Source organism: Lemur catta, chromosome 2 (genome assembly GCF_020740605.2).
Source record: "Lemur catta isolate mLemCat1 chromosome 2, mLemCat1.pri, whole genome shotgun sequence".
NCBI classification, from domain to species: Eukaryota; Metazoa; Chordata; class Mammalia; order Primates; family Lemuridae; genus Lemur; species Lemur catta.
This window is the reverse complement of record NC_059129.1, coordinates 8,689,463-8,709,151: the sequence shown is the minus strand read 5'-3', so window position 1 is coordinate 8,709,151 and position 19,689 is coordinate 8,689,463. Positions and strand designations below refer to the sequence as shown.

The 19,689-nt window shown below is 49.9% G+C and overlaps 1 protein-coding gene across 4 annotated transcripts in view; it reads right to left on the bottom strand.

The window, feature by feature from the left end:
• The window catches only part of SNX29 (sorting nexin 29), a 394,246-nt gene that overhangs the window by 58,198 nt on the left and 316,359 nt on the right, over positions 1–19,689 (bottom strand). For 3 of the 4 annotated variants that reach the window (XM_045542623.1, XM_045542624.1, XM_045542626.1), the window contains one exon: positions 5,952–6,092. In XM_045542623.1, the coding sequence (XP_045398579.1) occupies positions 5,952–6,092 (141 nt within the window). Of the gene's footprint in view, positions 1–5,951; positions 6,093–12,920; positions 12,983–19,689 lie in introns of those variants that run through there. The other variant, XM_045542625.1, reaches the window with a different exon arrangement.

Here is a 19,689-nt window from a genome sequence, read left to right as displayed (position 1 = left end):
GACGAACAGACAGTGCATGACGAGCCTGGCACTGGATGGCTGTGTCACTCTACACAGAAGCGCAGGGCGCGGGGGCTCCAGAGGGACCAGCTATGCTGGGCTCAGAGTCCCAGCTTCACGGTGATGAGGCCGCGCTCATGCATCTGCTGGCTCCGTCTCTCCAGCAGTCCCTGCGCCCCTTTATTTCGCAAACCAGGACACAGCAGTTTCCAGACGGTGCTCTAAGCACCTCACAAACGTTACCCCCTTCACTCCTAAGGAAAACACCAGAAGTGCTGTGACTATTCCTGGCATACGGAAGGGGAAACTGGCACAGAAAGGTCAAATAACTTGCCCAAGGCCACACAGCTAATAAAGCTGTGGAAATCTTCTTTTCTGTCTTTGTTTTCCTTGACTCTCAGTGCCTGTTACAGCTCCTTACTGACAGAGTTGCCAAGTCCTGTTGAATGAATAAATGCGTAACTGAATAAATTAATGAGCGACGACCTCCCATATGTTTAGGATTGCCAGGGAGGTTCACGTAAACCTGCGGGTGAACCAGGAGGGCAGCACCCCCAGCTCTGCCAATGGCCCCTGGTGCGAGTGGGATGGTGGGTGCGGGGGACAGAGGCAACCGAGTCTGGCTTCTCCCGTGCCCTGCTCGCCACAGCTCCGAGGAGGAGGGACTGACTTGGGGGGCTGACGTAAACGTCCACCAGCCAGGCGACGGCTGACTAAGCAGTGCCCCTCCACCCTCCCGGGTGCTCTGCGGCAGATCTGCCTGCGTGACAGGCCACACTCGCCGAGGCTGACGACTCTGCAGAATACCTGCCTCAGCCCAAGTGTCCGCCTGGAAGTTGCCAAGCGAGCTGGCCTCGGACAAGTCACTGTACCTCCCCATGGCTCTGCTTCCTCATGTGTGAAGTGGGATAACAGTAAGAGTTCTCTCCTCCAGGCAAAGAAAGAGAGGTGCACAGTAGGTGACTAATGCACCCCCTAAGATATGCACACTCCGATCCCCAGAACCTGTGACTATGCTACCCGACACGGCAAAGGGGCCTCTGCACAGGCAGTTAAATGAAGGACCTTGGGATGGGGGTTTGCCCTGAGCAATCTGGGGGGGCAACCTAATCCCACTCCCGAAAAGCAGAGAACTGTCCTCTGCTGCGGTGACGGTCAGAGGGGGCCACATGAAGACAAGGGAAGGGGCCACAAGCCACGGAGTGCCGGCAGCCTCTAGGAGCCGGGAAAGGCCAGGAAACGGATTCTCCCCAGAGCCTCCAGGGGGAAATGCAGCCCCGCTGACTCCGTGATTCTAACCTGCTGAGACCCACGTGGCACCTCTGGAGGCCGGCCGTCCCCTGGGCTGCGCTTCAAACGGCGCCTCCCAGGGAGCAGCGGAGGAGCTTCCACAGCTTGGCCAGCACCAGCCGGCCCCCCACCGCACACTGGTGGATGTGTTTTTAACGAGGATGTTAATGCATAATTTCTCCAACAACTTGAATTATCTGCAGCTCCAGGGAAAGCGATTTCCTTGCCTTAATGCCAAATGAACTTTCAGAGATCGAATCTATCATTCTAGGAAGGAATTGACAGTCTCTCAATTCTCATCTGCTCCTTGGACAATAATGTAGATTTAGAAACATCATCAAAAACGCGTCCTTTACCTAAGCCTCACGCGGGCGAAGCCCACTTGGACAGGGGAGCTCGCCAGTCGGCTCCTCGGACCATCAGAGCGCCGGCTTTCCCGCCTCCCAAACCCGGCCTGGCTTCCCGCCCATTTGGCAAGAAATACTCGGCCAAGGGCAGGCGGAGAACAACCTCCCGAGTCACCTTGAAAGTTTTTCTGCTCACTTTTGGAATTTAGATTTTTTTGAATTTGTGCCGAGACCCAGCAAAGTGAAGAAGAAAATAAAAGGGAAACTCTTCCATTTAATTTCTGTTCCTTTATTAATTGGGGCCGTGCCTATCTCGCTGTGTCAGATGCTATTCTAGGAGCTGGGGACAGAGCAGTGAGCAGAAGCAGACCCGGGCCCTGGTTCCCGAGTTTCCGTGCCAGGGCAGAGAGAGAGGTGATACTTAAGTGCACAAAGAGGTCATTTCAATGAACACTACGTGCCGGGAGGAAAATTAAAGCAGAGGAACGAGATGGACAGTGGACCGAAGGCAGCACGAATGGGGCCGGGAGAAGCCTCTCTCCGAGCAGGGCAAGGCTGCCCTGAGGCCTGATGAATCGGAAGAGCCCTTCATGCAGAGATCTGGGGATGGTCCTTTAGGCCCAGGGGACAGCACATGCAAAGGCCCTGAGGTGAGAACAGTGTGGATGTCTGAGGACAGCAGAGTGGCTGGGTGGAGAGGGAGGGGGTGGGCATGAGACGAGGTAGGGGAGGCAGGCGGGGGCGTTTCGGGGATACCCCACAGGCCACAGTAAGGAATCCTCGTCATAAGTGCTGGGGAGTTTTAATGTGCAGTGACACAATCTGCTTTCTGTTGCACAAACCTCCCTCTAGCTGCAGTGTGGCAAATGGACCCTGGGAAGGCAAGAGAGGAAAAGGGCGGCCATGCAGGTGCCCACCCCAGAGACGACAGTGGCTTGGGTTAGAGTTACCCAAGCCGGGACTCAGGGAAGCAGATGAACCGCGATTATCTTTTGGAAGTAGAGCCCACAGGCCTTCTGTGCCGGCTGTGGATTGACGGGGCTGTGTTCTCTTATTATCTCAGTCCTGCCCAAAAATGTCATTCAACAGAAGTGCTACTCCAGGGAGGGCTGTTAGAGCTCGTCTCTAGCATTCCAGTTCTGCTCCTGGGCACACGGCAGGAGTGGACTCCTTTGCTCCCATGGCGTTAGGCATGGCCACGTCACTAGCGCTGGCCAATGAAACGTGAGCACGTTGTCACGCATCACTCCCAGAAGGAAGCTCTAGGAGCCACTGCCTGATTGGCCTCTCCTCCCTGCTCCTGGTGCTGCAATCGCGACAACACGCATGGACAGGGAGCGCCCAGCAGCCTGGACCCCGACGCTGAGGTGAGCAGAGCCCCAGCCAACTCACGATGGCCACAGACCGTGAGCCAAAAACACACCTCTGTTGGTTTACATCACCAAGATCTGGGAATTCTTACCTCAACTAACCAAGCCTATCCTGACTGATACGAGCTCCACACTTGTGATATTTAAAAGTTAATGAATAACTTTAATACGTGTCTATCATGGCTGGACTCAGCTACACAGGAATAAACTTCATGGAGTAGTAGACTGACACTTGGGCCACTGTCTTACCATGATTTGGGCTTGAAGTGGACGCGAAGGTGTGGATACCCCAGGGAGTGAATTTACAATTACACACACGCATGGCATATTCAGACAACAAATCCTCTGTAAAGATAAATGCTGACGCACAAACTATACAATATGTTAACTTTATCAATTACAAAAGGTTCAAATTGGTCACATTTCAATTCTAAAACTGTCAATCACCAATGATGGCCCTGTGGGGGAAATATACAGACTTTCAGGCTAGAAAGATACTCCTTTGACAAATGAGACAAAGCTAAACTATGTTTAATATTTCTTTGGATAATGTCCATGCCTATGGATTCTGGAGTGAGTCATTTAACAGGTCCCAGGCTTAGAGTAACAAGGTACGCAAAATTCAACCAACCTAAAGATGTCTCATCTGGACGCATGTCTTAATGGTCCTAGTGGACAAATAAGTCATTCCTGAAGTGACTTAACATTGTTGATAGGTTCTTGGAAATTGCAACTTTAAATGAAATGACGTACTGTATGCTGCAGCAACTTAACTCTTTTTCTATCAATTAGCCTAAAGTAAAATTGGTTTTATTACACAGTACATCATTTCACTTAAAGTCACAATTACCAAGAATCTATGGACGATGTTAAATAAGGAGCTACTGTACACGGGACGCTTCACCATCTGAATTCCCTTGGTTTAGCCTTGTGCTAGAATAGCTTCCCCTTACAGCAAGATGGCACACACAGGCCAAGTTCCCTGGAGAAGGTGTCGTGGAAGGGCCAGTCAGGGTAATGCTTTTTGCAAATGAGAATATCTTACAATGATAATGCATTGGTCAGGCAGAATTTTGTTTTATGGCACTTTAAGACATTCTGGATGGGTCCGGAGGTTTGTATGTGCCCACAAGCCCATTAGATTAAATCAGTATACAGTTTTCCCCATCTTTTCAAAAGAATTATTGTACTCCTTGCTATGAACAAGTGTAGCTAAGTCTTCCATGTGTATGGCTTCAACTTCACTTTTCTTCAACAGAAAAATGAAGGACAGATTTATTCTGGGCCTTAGATAAGCCTACGTTATGACTGTTTAAAATTAAAATCCAGCAGACCTTGATGTGCTCAGATTTCAATCTGATTTAAACAGAAATCTATGCACATGTAAACATAACCATCAGTAACAGCAGTTTTCCCTGTGGAATTCCCAAGTGCTGGGAGTGGGTTATAGAAACTCTTGTTCTGTTTTTCTACGATAAAGGTCAAAGGAAGTCCTAGCGAAGTGACTCTCGAAGAGAGAAACTGGGGGATTCACCCCACGTGGAATCTGCCACGTGGCTTTGCCAACAGGCTAGCACGGTGGTTCTCACACTTCTTCACACATCAGCATCACTCTGAGAGCTTGTTAAACCCCGACTGCTGGGTCACAGCCCCGGAGCTGCAAGGCAGTCAGTCTAGAGTGAGTCTAGGAACATGGATTTCTGCCCAGCCCCCAGCTGCTGCTGCTGGCCGGGGCCACGGTTTGACCACAGTGGAGGGATCACACTCAGTATGAAGCCTGGTTTCTCCCACACCTGAGAGGGGCCGTGACTCTACCTCCTCCTACTGAGCTGTCCCTGCCAACCTAGTGACCATGCACTGAAACTGCCGATATGCTTCCGCCTCCTCCTCCTTAATTTTAAGCCAGGGGTTCTCTAGCTCAGCTCCATACTGGAATCACCCAGAGAGCCATTAACCCCCTCCACGCCCAGCCTCAGGCTAGATCGACTAGATCAGAAAGGGGGTGTGTGAGGTGGGGTGTGGGCGGCCCTCAGTGGTTTGTAAAGCTCACCGGGTGATCCAAAGTGCAGCTGAGATGGAGAACCACTGCCATCAGCAAACAGGAGGGTGACAAAATGACGCCACCTGCCGAAGCAGACGACTCCACAGGGCTCTGCGCCAGGCCCAGATGCAGGTCTGTCTCCTGCAGTGCTGGCCGCAGCCCCTTGCACAGTGACACATAGTAGGTGCCCAGTAAATGCCTGCTGAATGAATGATGCATGAATGAATGAATGCATACTAATCAGCTGGCAAGCTTGTGGAGGGCTAGCGCCTCCCTTCTCAAGGGTGCCTGGGTGAACACACAGAAATAAATTAAGTCATCATAAAGCATTAAGCTTCGGGAGGCAGGTAACCCTACACTCATACCAAAAAATCTTCTTTGAAAAAGTTTTACTCCACAGTTGTAAGTCTAAATTCATATCATAACTACCGTGGATGAAGACTAGAAAAAATATTTTGGTCCAGAACAGCAGTCAGCAAACTAATCCACAGGCCAAATCCAGCTGCCACCTATTCTTAAAACCAAAATGCCACTGGAACACAGCCACGCCCAAGTGTGTCTGTACTGTCTACAGTTGCTTTCGCAACTACACCGGGAGAGCCGAGTATTTTCTGCTGAAATCGTATACCTGCAAAGCCAAAAAGATTTACTCTCCAGCCCTTTACAGAGAAAGTTTTCCAACGTCTGTCCTAGAGAAACAAGAAGACACACAGAGAAGCTAATGGCGACTGTCTTTATGTAGTGGAATTGTGGGTGACTACTTCCTTTTTTTCTGTTTTTTTCCTACATGAGCCAGCTTTTCTTTAAGGAGCGTGCATTTTTAAATGATAGACCAAAGAAGAAGAAACAGCCTCGACGCGGGCAGTAACCGGCGGGCTGCCTGGCTCCGCTCGGTGCTGGTACCTTGTTTCCGATGGCCTTCTTGGGCGGGAAGTTGCAGGCCCTCACTTGAGGGTACTTGTTTTGTAACTTGTGGTGCAAACTCCTGAACTCCGTATACCGCCGATAGACGTTCCATTCGTCATCTTTTATCCGGATGTAGACCTGTCAAGGAAAGAGAAAGAGAAAGAAAATGTAAATTTCTCTTAAAACCCTCACTATAAGGGATTAGGATCTCAGCAAAGCGCCACCCATGCAAACCAGCTCCGCCTGAGCAGGGCCGCCTCTGTCCCACATGCCACTGGACGCCTGGCTCCTGCACAGGGTGAGGACTCCCTGGTACTGGCTCAACAAACGGGCACGTGAAAGAATGACTCCACCTGGCAAGTTACAGGAACAGCACGCCATGTGTCATTTCCCTAACATCAGCAGAGATCAACAGCCCAAGTGACAGCAGAGGTGCACTTGCATGCTTTTGTCACATGCGTACTGCAGCACTAATGGTTTGCTGTTGTTCAACCTCTCTGGCCATTTGTTTCCTCATCTGTGAAATGGAGCTAATAACAGCGCCTCCCCTCAAAGGCTGTGCGGAGAGAGCACACTGATACATACGCAACGCAGCGATGCCCGGGCTCACAGAGACCACACAGACAGGGTGGAACTGGATTTGGGGAAGCGGAGAGGGGACCAGAGTTGAGCTCTGCCCAAGATGGGATAAGCACAACTGAGACATAAAACTTCTTCATTTTAATCGAGTTGTGACTCTTAAGAGAATACTCTGGGGGCATAAAACGTGAGGGCTGTTCCATCAGCTTTTCACAGCCCTGACACCTTCCAAGGACACACAGCAACTACATCGCAAGGAAAAACAGAAGCGAGAGAGAGATCAATCCATTTTTTTAAAATTACATGAGTTAAGAATGGCCCAGAGAGTAAAGCCCCCAGTGATAAATGGCTATTGTAATTTACAATCAGTGAACGTCGATATGCATCTTAAAGACGTCTTTAACCATAAAAATAGGCACCTCTAATATGAGTGATAAATTCTGCCTCTACGTGAAAACCACCCGTCATCCCCAAATGCAGAGATTACATATGTGAACCCTGGTCTGATGACCATCAGGGTTTCTCACAATATCCTTGTGAACAAGAGGAAGGAATGAAGACTATGCCAAAGAATTTCAATGAATGGACAGAAGTTTCCAGTGGAATTGGACGGAGAAACGGGAGGCCTATCAAGTTGATAGAAGCCCCTGGGTCTGTGATGACATTATAGAGCTACCACACCAATTATCAGATTAACCACTCAAGACTTTTTAACAAAAGAGAAATATTCATCTCTAATTTATTCAAGCTAATGTTTTAGGGGGTCTTTGCACCAGCAGCTGATGCAATTCTGATGCCACACATCTGGGATGGATTATATTATCTGCCTGTGGTATATTCTTCATAAGTCCAAACACCCCGAGAGAGTGACAAGTTCAATCAGCTGCCTGATCATCGCACATAATACTAATCATCTAGATTAGGGTAGGCAAACTATGGCTCATGGGCTACATCTGACCGCATCCACTTGTTTACTTACTATCTATAGCTGCTTAGGTAACACAGTCCCTGACTTACGCAGGTTTGACTTCTGATTTTCTGATTTTACGATGGTACGGAAGCGATACACATTCAGCAGAAACTGGAATTTTGATCTTTTTCTGAGCTAGAATATGTAGTACAATGCTCTTATATGAGATATTCAACGCTATTATAAATTAGGCTTTGTGTTAGATGATTTTGCCCAACTTTAGGCTAATGTAAGTGTTCTGAGCATGTTTAAGGTAGACTAGGCTAAGCTATGATGTTTGGTAGGTTAGGTATATTAAATGCATTTTCTACTTCAGTATTTTCAACTTACAATGAGCGTATCAGGACATAACCCCGTCATAATTCGAGGAAAATCTACACAACAGCAAAGTTGAGACACTGCAACGGAGACCCTATAGCTTGCAAAGCTTAAAGTGTTTATTTTTCTGGCCCTCTTTGAAAAAGCTTTGATGACCCCTATCTAGATATTTGGGAAATGCCCATTACTGTTATTTTCCCACTAACATATCTGAGATCCAGTGTGGAGGGAGGTGGTCCTTTCCAGATCTTCCTGGCCCCTGGGTGGGCTGCGTTAACCATCCGAGGCCCAGGAATGCAGACTGCGCCAAAGCTTCCCTGGTGATGCTGATGACTGGGCAACTTGGGGAACCCCTGATGTGAAAACACAGACTCAGGTGTCAGACAGACGACCCACTCGACCTTTCCGCTCATTCTTTTCTTCACCTGTATACTGGGGTTGAGAGCAGCACCTCCCGCCCCCGGTGGTATGGAGCACGCTCAGGTGCGTTAGCAGTGCAGCTCCGCCTGGGATCATGCAGACCGCCACGCAGGCGAGGCAGAAGCCAATTTGGGGAAGGAGTGAGCGGGCTAAAGACAAGGTCTGGACCCTCAGTTATCAGCCCAGTGGAGCAGGTGGTCACATCCAGGTGGGACAAGCACATTTGGGGGCAACAACTTCTTTATTTTAACCAAGTTGTAACTCTGAAGAGAACATTCTAGGTGTACAAAACATGAGCCCTATTTCATCAACATGTTACAGGTCCTAGCACCTTCCGGGGACATACGGCAGCTACTTCACAAAGGAAACCAGAAAAGTGGGAGAGAAATCAATGGGTTTTAAAAAATTACACGAGTTAAGAACAGCCCAGAGGGTAAAGTCTCCAGTGATAAATGGCTGTTGTAATTTGCAGTCAGCGAATGCCAATACACATCTTAAAAACCTCTTTAACATAATGATAAAATCTCTGTAATGTGAGTGATAAATTCTGACTCTACATTTTTCATAACATACATGCAAGAGCCAACTGTTCTCACTCCCTGGAAGGGAGGGTCCTTCTCTCACACTCCGACTGCTCCTCCTTGGCCTTCCACGTGGGCACCGCCTCTTCTGCCTAAAACCCGCCTCTCCCCTGCGCACCCATCCACACACCCAGTTCTGCACGGTTCATTTTCAGGCCAATGACTCCTAGATCTCTCTCTCTAGTTTGGAGCCCTGATATAAACTCCAGGCCAGGACTTGATTTCCCATAGCCACCTAAAACTCCTCGTGCCTAAACCTGAACCCAGATCTTTCACCTATCATGCCGAGTGCTGGCCCAGGCACTTCACACGGCTCACCTGCCATTCCTCCTCCTGCTAATCTCCAAGGCAACTGGTCTGAACATCCCCCTTTGCAGATGAAGGAAGACACGGGCTCAGAGAAGGCACGTCACTTGCCCAGGGGAGGTGAGGAGACAAAGGATCTAAACCCAGGGTTGCCTGCCACTAAGGCCTGGCGCTTTCTATCGTGGTACGCTGTGCAGTGACCCAGGCTCCCGAAGGTGCCAGGAATCCCAAACCAGCGCTGTGGGCAGCTGGGCACAAGGGCCCCTTTGCTGGGCAGATCCTGTGTCCTCAGAATGGTCTCCTTGGTAGCAGATGCTCCAATTCCATCTTCTCATTTATGCCTCTCCCTTCAGATCTAATCTAATCTAGCGCCATGCTATTAAAATCACCCAGTGTTACCTGAAAGGCTGCTCTTCAACAACAATGCTTTTAGCATCCCAAATTAGGAAACATTCCCTGCAAATTAAGTTGTCCTTGAATTATATACATTTAACCAAATCCTGTACTTATTTCACTGAAGAATTCAAAGGGCTTATGCCCAGAACTGTTTTGTTTTGTTTTTTACTTTAAAAGGCTCTCCCCTCCAAATTAAGTTTGATTGGCCCAAATTTCTTCTGCTTGAGCCACAAAGATGATAATCCCCTGGAGGAATGAAAAGAGTCGACCTCTTGCAACAAAACTGAGTTCCTTTTAAAACAAGCAATAAAAAGCCACTTCGAGTCCAATCTCCTTGACTCAGCAAAAGAAAATTAAATAGGAGGAGGGCAATATCTGTAATCGGGAATCAGGGTGAACTCTCTCTTCTCCATTTTAAGAGGAAGTTCAAATCTTGAGATTTCTTTTCCACTGTGAAAAATTGCCCTTGATGCCTGTAATGACACGGGGGGGCGGGGGGGCGGCAAAGACAGGATAATGGGGAGGAGGAGGCAGAAAGCTCAGTTCATCTATGAACAGAATCCAGAGCAAACTCTTGTACAGACAGAGTCTCAGGGAAACGCCTCCATTTGGAAGATTAAGAACATCTGCCGGAGCATTCCCACAGGGCTCGCTCCTGCCCTTTACCACTCAACACCACTCCCCCCTGTGCCGAGCGCTGGCCCCAGAGACTCCTCCACCTGCTTTCACAGACTTCATCCAAGCGGATTACGCACCGTGTGCTCCGCTGTGTCTGGTTTCTTTCGCTCAGCACCGCGTCCATGGGATGCATCTGTGTTGCTGAGGACAGCACGCACGTCCCTCTTCAGTGCTGCGTAGTATTCCACTGCACAAATAAGCCACGCTTTGTTTACCTGTTCTGCTGGGATAGGCATGTAGGTTGTTTCCAGTTGGGGCTATTATGAATAAAGCAGTTATGAACACCCATGTGCGAGGCTTTGGCACTCATTTCTTTTCAGATCACAGGCTTAAATGTGAAAGGGGAAATCGTAAAGCTACGAGGAGAAACATAACAGACTATCTTCCTGAGTAGGCAAGGATTCTTACGTGGAGCCCGAAGCAGCATGAAGGAGCCTTCTAGATGCTAGAAATGTCCTATATTCCTCTCTAGGCAATGGTTACATGGGTATATACAGAAGTACAAATAAACGGAATTACAAACTTAAAATTTATGCACCTGATCATATTTACGTTAATCCTGAATTTAAAAACAAAGCCAAAACAAAGTTGCACCTTCACTGTACTCAGGAGAGTGAGCTTTCATCCCACTTATGTGCCAGGATGTCTAAACCAAGCCGTGGACAGGGAAGGAGCCGGTGCTGAAGGCTCTGTGGCGAGTGTCCAGTGTGGACCTGTCACACCATCAGACATCAGTGTTGAGAAGGAGCCCAGACACCGGCCTAGGGCCCCAGGCAGACCTAGGTTCGAATTGCAGCCTCGCTTCTTGCTAGCCAAGCAATCCTGGGTAAGTCAGTTCATCTTTCAAGCCTCAAGTCTCCGTTTGGAAAATGAAGAAAGTGCCAGTAGCTCCACCTCAGGGGGAGCAGAACTGAGCGATTACGTGCAGGGCGTCGTTCTGTACATCTGTTATAACATCTAACCACCAAGTGCTGGTGTCCAGGGTAAAATTTATCTCAGATATTCACACACACCCACATGGGGGTGGAGAGGAAGGAGGGGTGGAGAGGGAGTTCAGGAACACAGAGAGAGAGAGGATTAAGATTTAAAGGTTCTAAGTAGACTGAAGTCCCAGATCTGGCATTGCCAAGCACAGGCATAGGTGTTTTTAGCCAAATGCACATGGGCTCTGCCCCTCCTGCAAGGGGCAGAATGGCCTAGGGAGAGGCCATGTCTGTGCAGGGGGAGAGGCCTATGTCCCTTTCTAGCTGTGACCCTGGGAATGTCACATGTTCAGACTCAGCTTTTCTATCTGCAAAATGGGTACGACGCCAATCTCGCTGGATGGCTGTCAGACGTTGTGCCCTGCCCCACGCCTGGCAGGCAGCAGGCAGTGGCAGCTGTTCGTATTGTCACCCCCATCACCTTCGTCATCGGCTGCCTTTGTGTTCATGAACTTCCCTATTACAGAATTAGGAGTAATTATAGGATGTGCAATCACGAAATTAAAGCAGGTAATTACCATGCCTAATTAATTGTCAAATACTAGGCAGGCGGAGAAACACAAACATAAAGCAGAGTCTGTGGATTGGGCAGGTAAGCATCCCCTCTGCTTCCAGAAAACTCAACAAAAACAGCGGAGTTCAGTAAATGACCTTCTCGGGCATGTTTTCAAGTACTCAACAAAACCTGGGAAGCGCTTCTGACTCAGAGTGAGCTCGGCGCACCTCTCCACTGGCTGCAGCCCGGCCCGGGCGTTCATCCAGCCCCCGACACACAAGCACCCAGGTTCCCGGACGAGAGAGCTATTTTAGGAGGAAGACCTCGTAGGAGATACTTGATGGATGCTGTAAACCTCTGCGAGGATCAGACCCCACAGAGAAACCTGCCGACAGGAAAGCAGCAAGAACTCGGATATAAACACTCAGCGACACACTGCTGATTTGGAACCAAAACTGCAGGCTGCCTGCCCCTGCTTCCTGCAGCACAGATCAAATGCCTCCCTCTCCATTTCCAAATCCACATAACTTCTTAATTACCCAGAGTTCTGCACCTCGGAATGAAACACTTTTTTATGCACGTTGTAATATTCGAGAGTGAAAGCCAGTATTAACTATAACTGTCTTGGACTTACGGAAGAGGAAGCACCATTTTGCAACACTTTTCGTGTGCCAGACGTTTTGCATACAATGTTCACAAAAGCCCTGCAATTTCAGATGCCTTAAAACAGAGCCGTGGAGCAACTAAGAAGGTGCCCACTGAGACCCCGGGAGCGAGCAGCAGAACCAGAACTGGGCCTCTGTTGACGCTATGCCCAACGCCCTCGCCGCACCTTCTGCACCTCAGAGAAAAACAAGCACTGTGAACTCTCTCAAACTCTGAAGCCCTTGATGTGGACCGTTAAATGCAAAGCCAGTCAGATGACATGAGGATAACAGAGATTCTTTTAAAAATGGCTTTAGGTTCCCAATTCATTTTGCTTCCTTAATAGCCAGGGAATGAAATGATTTGTGTTTTGGTTCGCAGCCTGTGTTAATGTATCCTAACAAAACTTTCCTTTTAATGAAATGGCTTCATGTGTTATTAACTGTAAGTGTCCTCCTCACTGCCAGAACAAAATGCCTGGATTACCACATGACCATGCCGGAGGAGGGATATTATTGCAGCCAAATGCCGAGAATAAGATGAATAACTTAGCCAAAGAAAAACGACTTTTCGGTTCACTGGGTTATGTAAATGCGGCAGACGAGTAAAAGAGAAACGCACTATTCACTAAGCATCACCAGCACGATCCCACACACCTGCGAAAGGAGGAGGATACAGAACATGGGTTGGGATGTGGCACAGACAGGCCAGTCTCTGCTCCACCTGGAACAGCGCTGCCGTGATCATCAGTGCAATCGACAAGCAGCAGGAGAGACTCGAGGGGCATACATTAGGCTCCCTCCACTCCAGCTCAAGTTCAAGCTCTGCTGTCTCTGGACATTCGACACCAATCTCAACGCTTCTGCAAGCAGCATGGCCAGCAGGACCCAGAGACCGACCTTCCCACCAGATTGCCTGTTCTGTTTTACTGGTTTGTGGACTCAAGTCAGGTCTCGTGCCCCCCACCCTCGCTGGCCCCCAGGCAGAACCGGATGTTCCCTCTCCAGGGTCACCACCAGGTAGCCTCTTGTGTACCAAGCTCAGGGCTGGGCCTTGGGGACATTGTGGAGAATAAAGTCAGGCGTGATCTCTGCCCCCTGGAGCTCAGCCAGGGAAGCCAGTGACCCGATGCCAACAGTCACACACATGAACACACATGGCTGTAGGAAAAGGACATGGGTCTCCCAGTGGCGCTAGGCCTGGGAGTGGGGTTGGCTTAACTCAGCAGGGATGTTTCACCCGGAACAAAAAGAACGAGTCAGAGTGGACCAGTGCCAGAAGGGAACCAGCTCTGGGGCAGAGGGCAGGGTGTGTTTGGGGGAACATGTGGCAGGGTGTGTGGAACAGTGGCAAGTGGAGAAGGCTGGGGCAGCAGTTGTAGGGAGGACAAGGGCTGCAAGAGGACACTGGGGTGGCTGCAGCTGGGTTTGGGACGTCAAAGGATAACAAAGGGGGTGGAGCCACGGGCCTTTGCCATCGCTGTTCGCGCTGCCTGGAATGGCCTTGCCCTGGACAGCCTCGATGCCTGTCCCCCCACTGGCTTACCCGTCACTGCTGCTCCCTGCACCGACTACCGTCTAGCACTCCAGGTAGACCTGCGTATCGTCTGCCTCCCCCAACAGCAGGATGAGCCCCATGAGGGCAGGGGGTCTGGTCGATTTTACCCAAAGGAAGTGCTCAATACACGCTCAGAAACGGATGTGTAAAGACAATGGAATGAATGAATGGCTGGATGGATGGACGGGTCAGAGTGGGCGCAGGCCATCTGCCCACACGTCCATGACAGCACCGCTGGGCAGGCCCTTACTGACAGGCCGTGCCCCTCTCGTTCCCGTGACAGCAGGACGTCACCTGTGTGTCTGTCTATGCACATATTTAATGGACACGTGTCAAACACATGAACCAGCGGCTGCTCGGAGCACAGGGCTGTCATCTGCAGTGCTTACAGGTTTGGAGGGGACAATCCGGGCACAGATCTCCGCCCTTGTGCACAACACCCGTTTATATATAAACAGTACCGGAGGAGGAATACAGACGTAAGTCTTTAACAGAAGAGGAAACTTTTTTTTTTTTTTTAAATACTATGGGCCCAGGGCCATAGCTGGCTCATTCGCTTTTACTTGCCACCACCCCGGTGGAGAGGTATTTGCCACTTGACCTTACCGAGCCAGGGCCACTGGTCCGGCACAGAGCCGGTGAGAAGGGGAGCAAAGACCGAAGCCCAGGCCTGGCCGACGCCCACCACTGTCCGCTGTCTCCTCCGCAAAACTGAGGGGAGCCACGGAAAGGCGGGCACCTGTTCCCTGCTCCCTGCGTGTCTGACCCCGGCACCCGCCCTTTGGCTCTAAAACAAGGCCTATGAGAAGATAAGCCACACACAGAACCTCTCCCAATAAAGGATGAAGACGCAGATGGCCTCTCCAGAGGACTCACGGGACAGTTCCCACTCCATGTCACTCTGCTAAGTTCATGGATCCTCCCATCCCGACTGTGACCCGGGACTGCAGGATGAAGTCATGTTTCCTTTTAAACTCCCCATCCCAAGTCAGAGCAGCAGTGGCTGCCCGTGAACAGCTGTGCCCAGGAGCCTGGTGTCCTGACGAGGGTCGTCCTCAGCACGGGCAGCAGCAGCAGGGGCCACAGAGAAAACCACGTGGGGCAGGTCCCCGAGCGCACGTGAGACGGCTCTTGGTGCTCGGAAATAGCTGCAGCCGTTCTGATGGGAGCTAATTTCCGGCAATCAAGCTGCCAGGGGCTCCAGTGATCATATTTGGGGAATTTAAAAGGAAATATGACTTCATCCTGCAGTCACATGTTGCAGTCTGGATATTCGAGTCACGCACGTGACAGCCCCTTAGCCATGTGCACTGCTGAACCGGCTGCTCCCTGAGCAGCACTGACGGTACGCACAGAGCCTGAGGTTTCGCCGGGAAGGTAGAGTCTCCTGCCTCTTTCTGCACAAACATAAATACCAGCGAGTCTTGCTGGGGCAGGGGGAGGCAGAGACGAGCAGAGGCTGCACCTCTGTTTATTGTGAAATAATGTCATTTCGGGACTGCTCACGACGTATCGATAAGTATGATTCCAGCCAGGCTGTGTACGTGGGTACTTATATCCCCAGAAATAAGACCAGGATACAAATCAAAACATTAACAGTGGCTATTTCTAAACGTTGGTAGATTTTTTTATTTCTTTATGGCTTTTCAAGTTTCCCAAATTTTTACCTCTATCGAATGCTGACTTCAGTATTAGGAAAATTAAATATTGTTCAAGTACGCAGGGCTCTTGGTCAGAGCTGTGAAGACTGCACATATCCAACCACCCTCCCTCTTCTCCCCAGATACAATCAGATGAGTGTTAAAATATAGACATAGTTGAAAAGGCATGGCCACATCCCAAAACGAAAGGCACGTCTCTGTCATTTAGGAACAAAGAGGAAACGTCCAAGAGCTAATGTGGGAAAGCAGAGTTGACCACAGAGGCAGGGCCCGGCCCGGGCTGCGGGGCCAGGACCTGAGCGCTCACCCAGGACTCGATACCAGGCACCCCTAGTGACGGCAGGAGACCGAGCTGGGACCCAGGATGTTTGCAATATTGGGCCTGAATTTTATCAATCTAAAGACATTTGAAGGAAAACTCTCTTGGAAGATGTGATACTCCAAATCATTTTTCAGCCCCAACCAGAACTGCTGTGGAGGTTACCTGTCACCCTGCAGCCTCAGAGCCAAAGCCTTTGAGAAAGCTGCTGGTATAGGAGATCGGTTTTAATAACAGAGTCAGTGTCTCTTTGTCTTGGAGAGCAGGGCCGTGGTGAAAACTTGCTCATTGACCACAAGACTCTCCAGGAGTGGGAGGCCAAACGTGCCTTATCCCTAACCACAGCAACAGAACCAGCAAAACCACCTCTTACAACATCCTTTTGAGTTGGCTGAGCTGAGCATTCATGGGTATCTAATTTATCTCAGCTCACTCAATGTTTACTGAGCACCTACTATGTGGAGCAACTGTGCTGGCTGCAAGCAGAGGTACTGAGGTATGGCAACAGCTTGCCGCAGTGATTACAAGCACGATCTTGTGGCTAAGGCTGCCTAGGAGCAAATCCTGATTTCATATTCTTATTAGTCATGTGACCTTAAATAATTTACCAAACTTCTCCATGTGCCTCAATTTCTTTTTTTTTTTTTTCTTTTCTTTTTTTTTTTTTTGAGACAGAGTGTCACTTTGTTGCCCGGGCTAGAGTGAGTGCCATGGCGTCAGCCTAGCTCACAGCAACCTCCAACTCCTGGGCTTAAGCGATCCTACTGCCTCAGCCTCCCGAGTAGCTGGGACTACAGGCATGCGCCACCATGCCCGGCTAATTTTTTCTATATATATTTTTAGTTCTCCAGATAATTTTTTATTTCTATTTTTAGTAGAGACGGGGTCTCGCTCAGGCTGGTCTCGAACTCCTGACCTCGAGCGATCCACCCGCCTCGGCCTCCCAGAGGGCTAGGATTACAGGCGTGAGCCACCGCGCCCGGCCCATGTGCCTCAATTTCTTAATATAAAATGTGGACAATTATAGCATCTACCTTCTAGGACTATGTTTAAAAGTCAACTACTTTGCTTGGCATGTAAATATTTAACAAAAGGTAGCCATCATTAGCAAAAGCTATGTGCCTACTCTAGAGTGAGGCAGACAAAGAAACAGACAAAAAAACCACAGTCCAGTAGAATAAGTGTCATGACAGAGGGAAGCATGGGAAGCCAGGAGACGAGGAGAGGTGGCATGGAATGCCGTGTGGAGGCCCATCAAGGAAGGCTGCCTGGAGGAGGTGATGTCTGAGCAAAGCTCAGAAGGATGAGGAGGAGCTGGCCAGGGGGAGGAGAAGGTGACAAGTCCAGGCCAAAACGATAGGAGGAGTTTTCTACTTTGCTTGATTACACCAAGATCTTTCCAAATGAAATATTCCTGAGTACAGAAAATCAGTGAGAATAAAATAGTTATATAAGAATGTGACATCTGAACAAGCAAACACTCTACTGGGAAGATACCAAACAAACGGCTGTGCCCAGAAGATGGTTTCAGGGCTTCCCCTTCTGAATGAAGAGTTTTAGCCACGCAGGGACCGTTCCGCTGCATGTGGCCTCCAAGATGTGCTTGAGCGATGAAGTATCACAGCATCATGCAGCCAGGCCGCACTGTGTGAATGCGTGGGCCGGGGAGGCAGTAATTCAGCTAGGACAGCCATTAGCATGTCACCTTGTGACGTGATCAGGAATGACCCTCTCCCTCCCACTGCGGCCAGCTGTCCTGTAAGGAACCACGAGCTTCTCTCGCTGTGTGGAATCCGAGCCACACCCGTGCTTCTGTTCTGGATGCTTCCGTCCATGCCGGGAGCCTGGCACTCCTCCCCTGGCTCTGTGAGCCAGGCTGACAGTGCCACTGGTCCTTCTCTTCTTAGTCACAGACTCTTTGATTACCAGGAAGAAAACCCAGCTCACAATGGCTTTGGGGAAATGAGGCCCTACTGGAAGGAGCCAAGAGCATCTCAGGGAAGCAGGGCTGGCAGTGCTGCTGGCCCTCCACGGGGCGGCACCGGGAGCCAGAACGCCATCAGGACAGAGACTAGCCACCAATCCCACAAAGCACTTGGTCCTGCTCTCTCTGCAGGCTCGCCTTGTCCTCCTGTGAGTCGGGAAGTATTTGTATTCCTGGTGTCGGTTGCAACGCTGTCCCAGCCGACAATTCCTAGTCTCTACGAAGAACACAAGATGGAGCTTTGAATTGTTGCCCGGGATCAAACCCCAACTGCTCTTTACTCACATGAGGCAATAATGGTTTTGTTTGAGCCAGTTTCGGGTGAGGTATTTGCCACTTGTAATGACAAGACTTGAGACCAAAAGAGAGTCTGATGGGGCCAGTATCTGGGCTGTTTCCTCCAGAGCGGGTGTTCTCTCGGGGCCCGCCAGCTGTGGCAAGTGTCTCCCTGTGTCCCTGTGCCGTGTGAGCAGGAAGAGGGGCCGATCCTCCAAGCGGCAGCAGCAGATTGGCAACACTCTCCCAAGGACGCCTCCTCCTTGATGCCCGAGGCATTCCCCTTCCTGGGTTTCACCCGCCCTTTGACTTGTTCACCCAACAATCCAAAGCTCCTTCTTGTATTCTTGGCGGTGACTAGGCATTGTTGGCTGGGACAACCTTGCAGCCAACACCAGGAATACAAACACTTCCCTCCCCACGCTGGAAACAGGACTACTGGTAACTCTCTAACAAGAACAAAAGTGTGCAGGATAAATATTAGACTCCTGAATCAGAACTGACCTTCAATCAAACAGCTACAAATTCCCAGCCATTGAACCAAGAGTGCCCCGTATTTCGGTGGGCACCAGACTTTCTTCTTCCTCCGCACCATTCAAGGTTTCTGTCTGGGTTTGTTCACAATGCCTCAGTGTCCCTGTCTTGGCGTTATGGAGACCTATCCCCCACCCAAAATGCATTTAGGAGGCTTTAGTTAAAGAACACCAAGCGGATGGTGTTCATGTGGTGTGGATGTGCTACAAAATGCCAGCTGAGGTCCCTCGGGGCTCATGGACGGAGGTGACACTTCTCATCGGGCCTGAGGCTTCTTCCTGTGCTAGCAGAGCCCAAGGTGAGCATGCTAAGGCTCGCTACCCAGCGCATCCCAAAACCACAGATGCGAGCTGCTTTTTACACAGCTGCAAGACTGTGCTTATGGTCTTTAATCTTCCTCTTTGAATAGCATCCAATTTAGGAATTTTTGCAGTAATCATTTCAGAGTAATGAAAAACAAACAGAACAATGGAACATCTCAGATGTGATACGTGCACTCTCTGCACCCCTCTCTAATGCACGTTTAAAGAGACATGTTAGTCATTTCAAGGAAACCTCTTTTATCTCCCCACCCAACCAAATTCCGCCTGCACGTAGACCACAAACATCGTAATACAGTTAATTTACCCAATGTACTCGTTTCTTCCTCATAACAATGCCCACAAAGTGCCATACAATTTTTGTTTTAAAAGTTCCTGACATTCAAGATGGGGCCGGGATGGGCATTTTTCCGCCTCGCAGGCTGGCAAAGCACAGTGGCTGAGGCTAGCGTGTGCGATTTCGCCTTGTCTGCACATGTGCATGGTACATAAATGAGGTATGAACTGGGGTCTGCCCAAGGCCCTGGGGCCAGTAGGTGGTGGAGACATCCTTTAGACTTTCTGCCTTTTCCCGTCCTGAATCTGGGTTTCTTCCTCCGCGCCACCCTGTCCGCAAGCAGCAGAGAAAAAGCTCAGGCTCTAGACAGGACAGCACGCGGGCCCATCCTCCAGACCCGCCGTCACTTTGCAAGACAGGGGCGGACACCTTCCC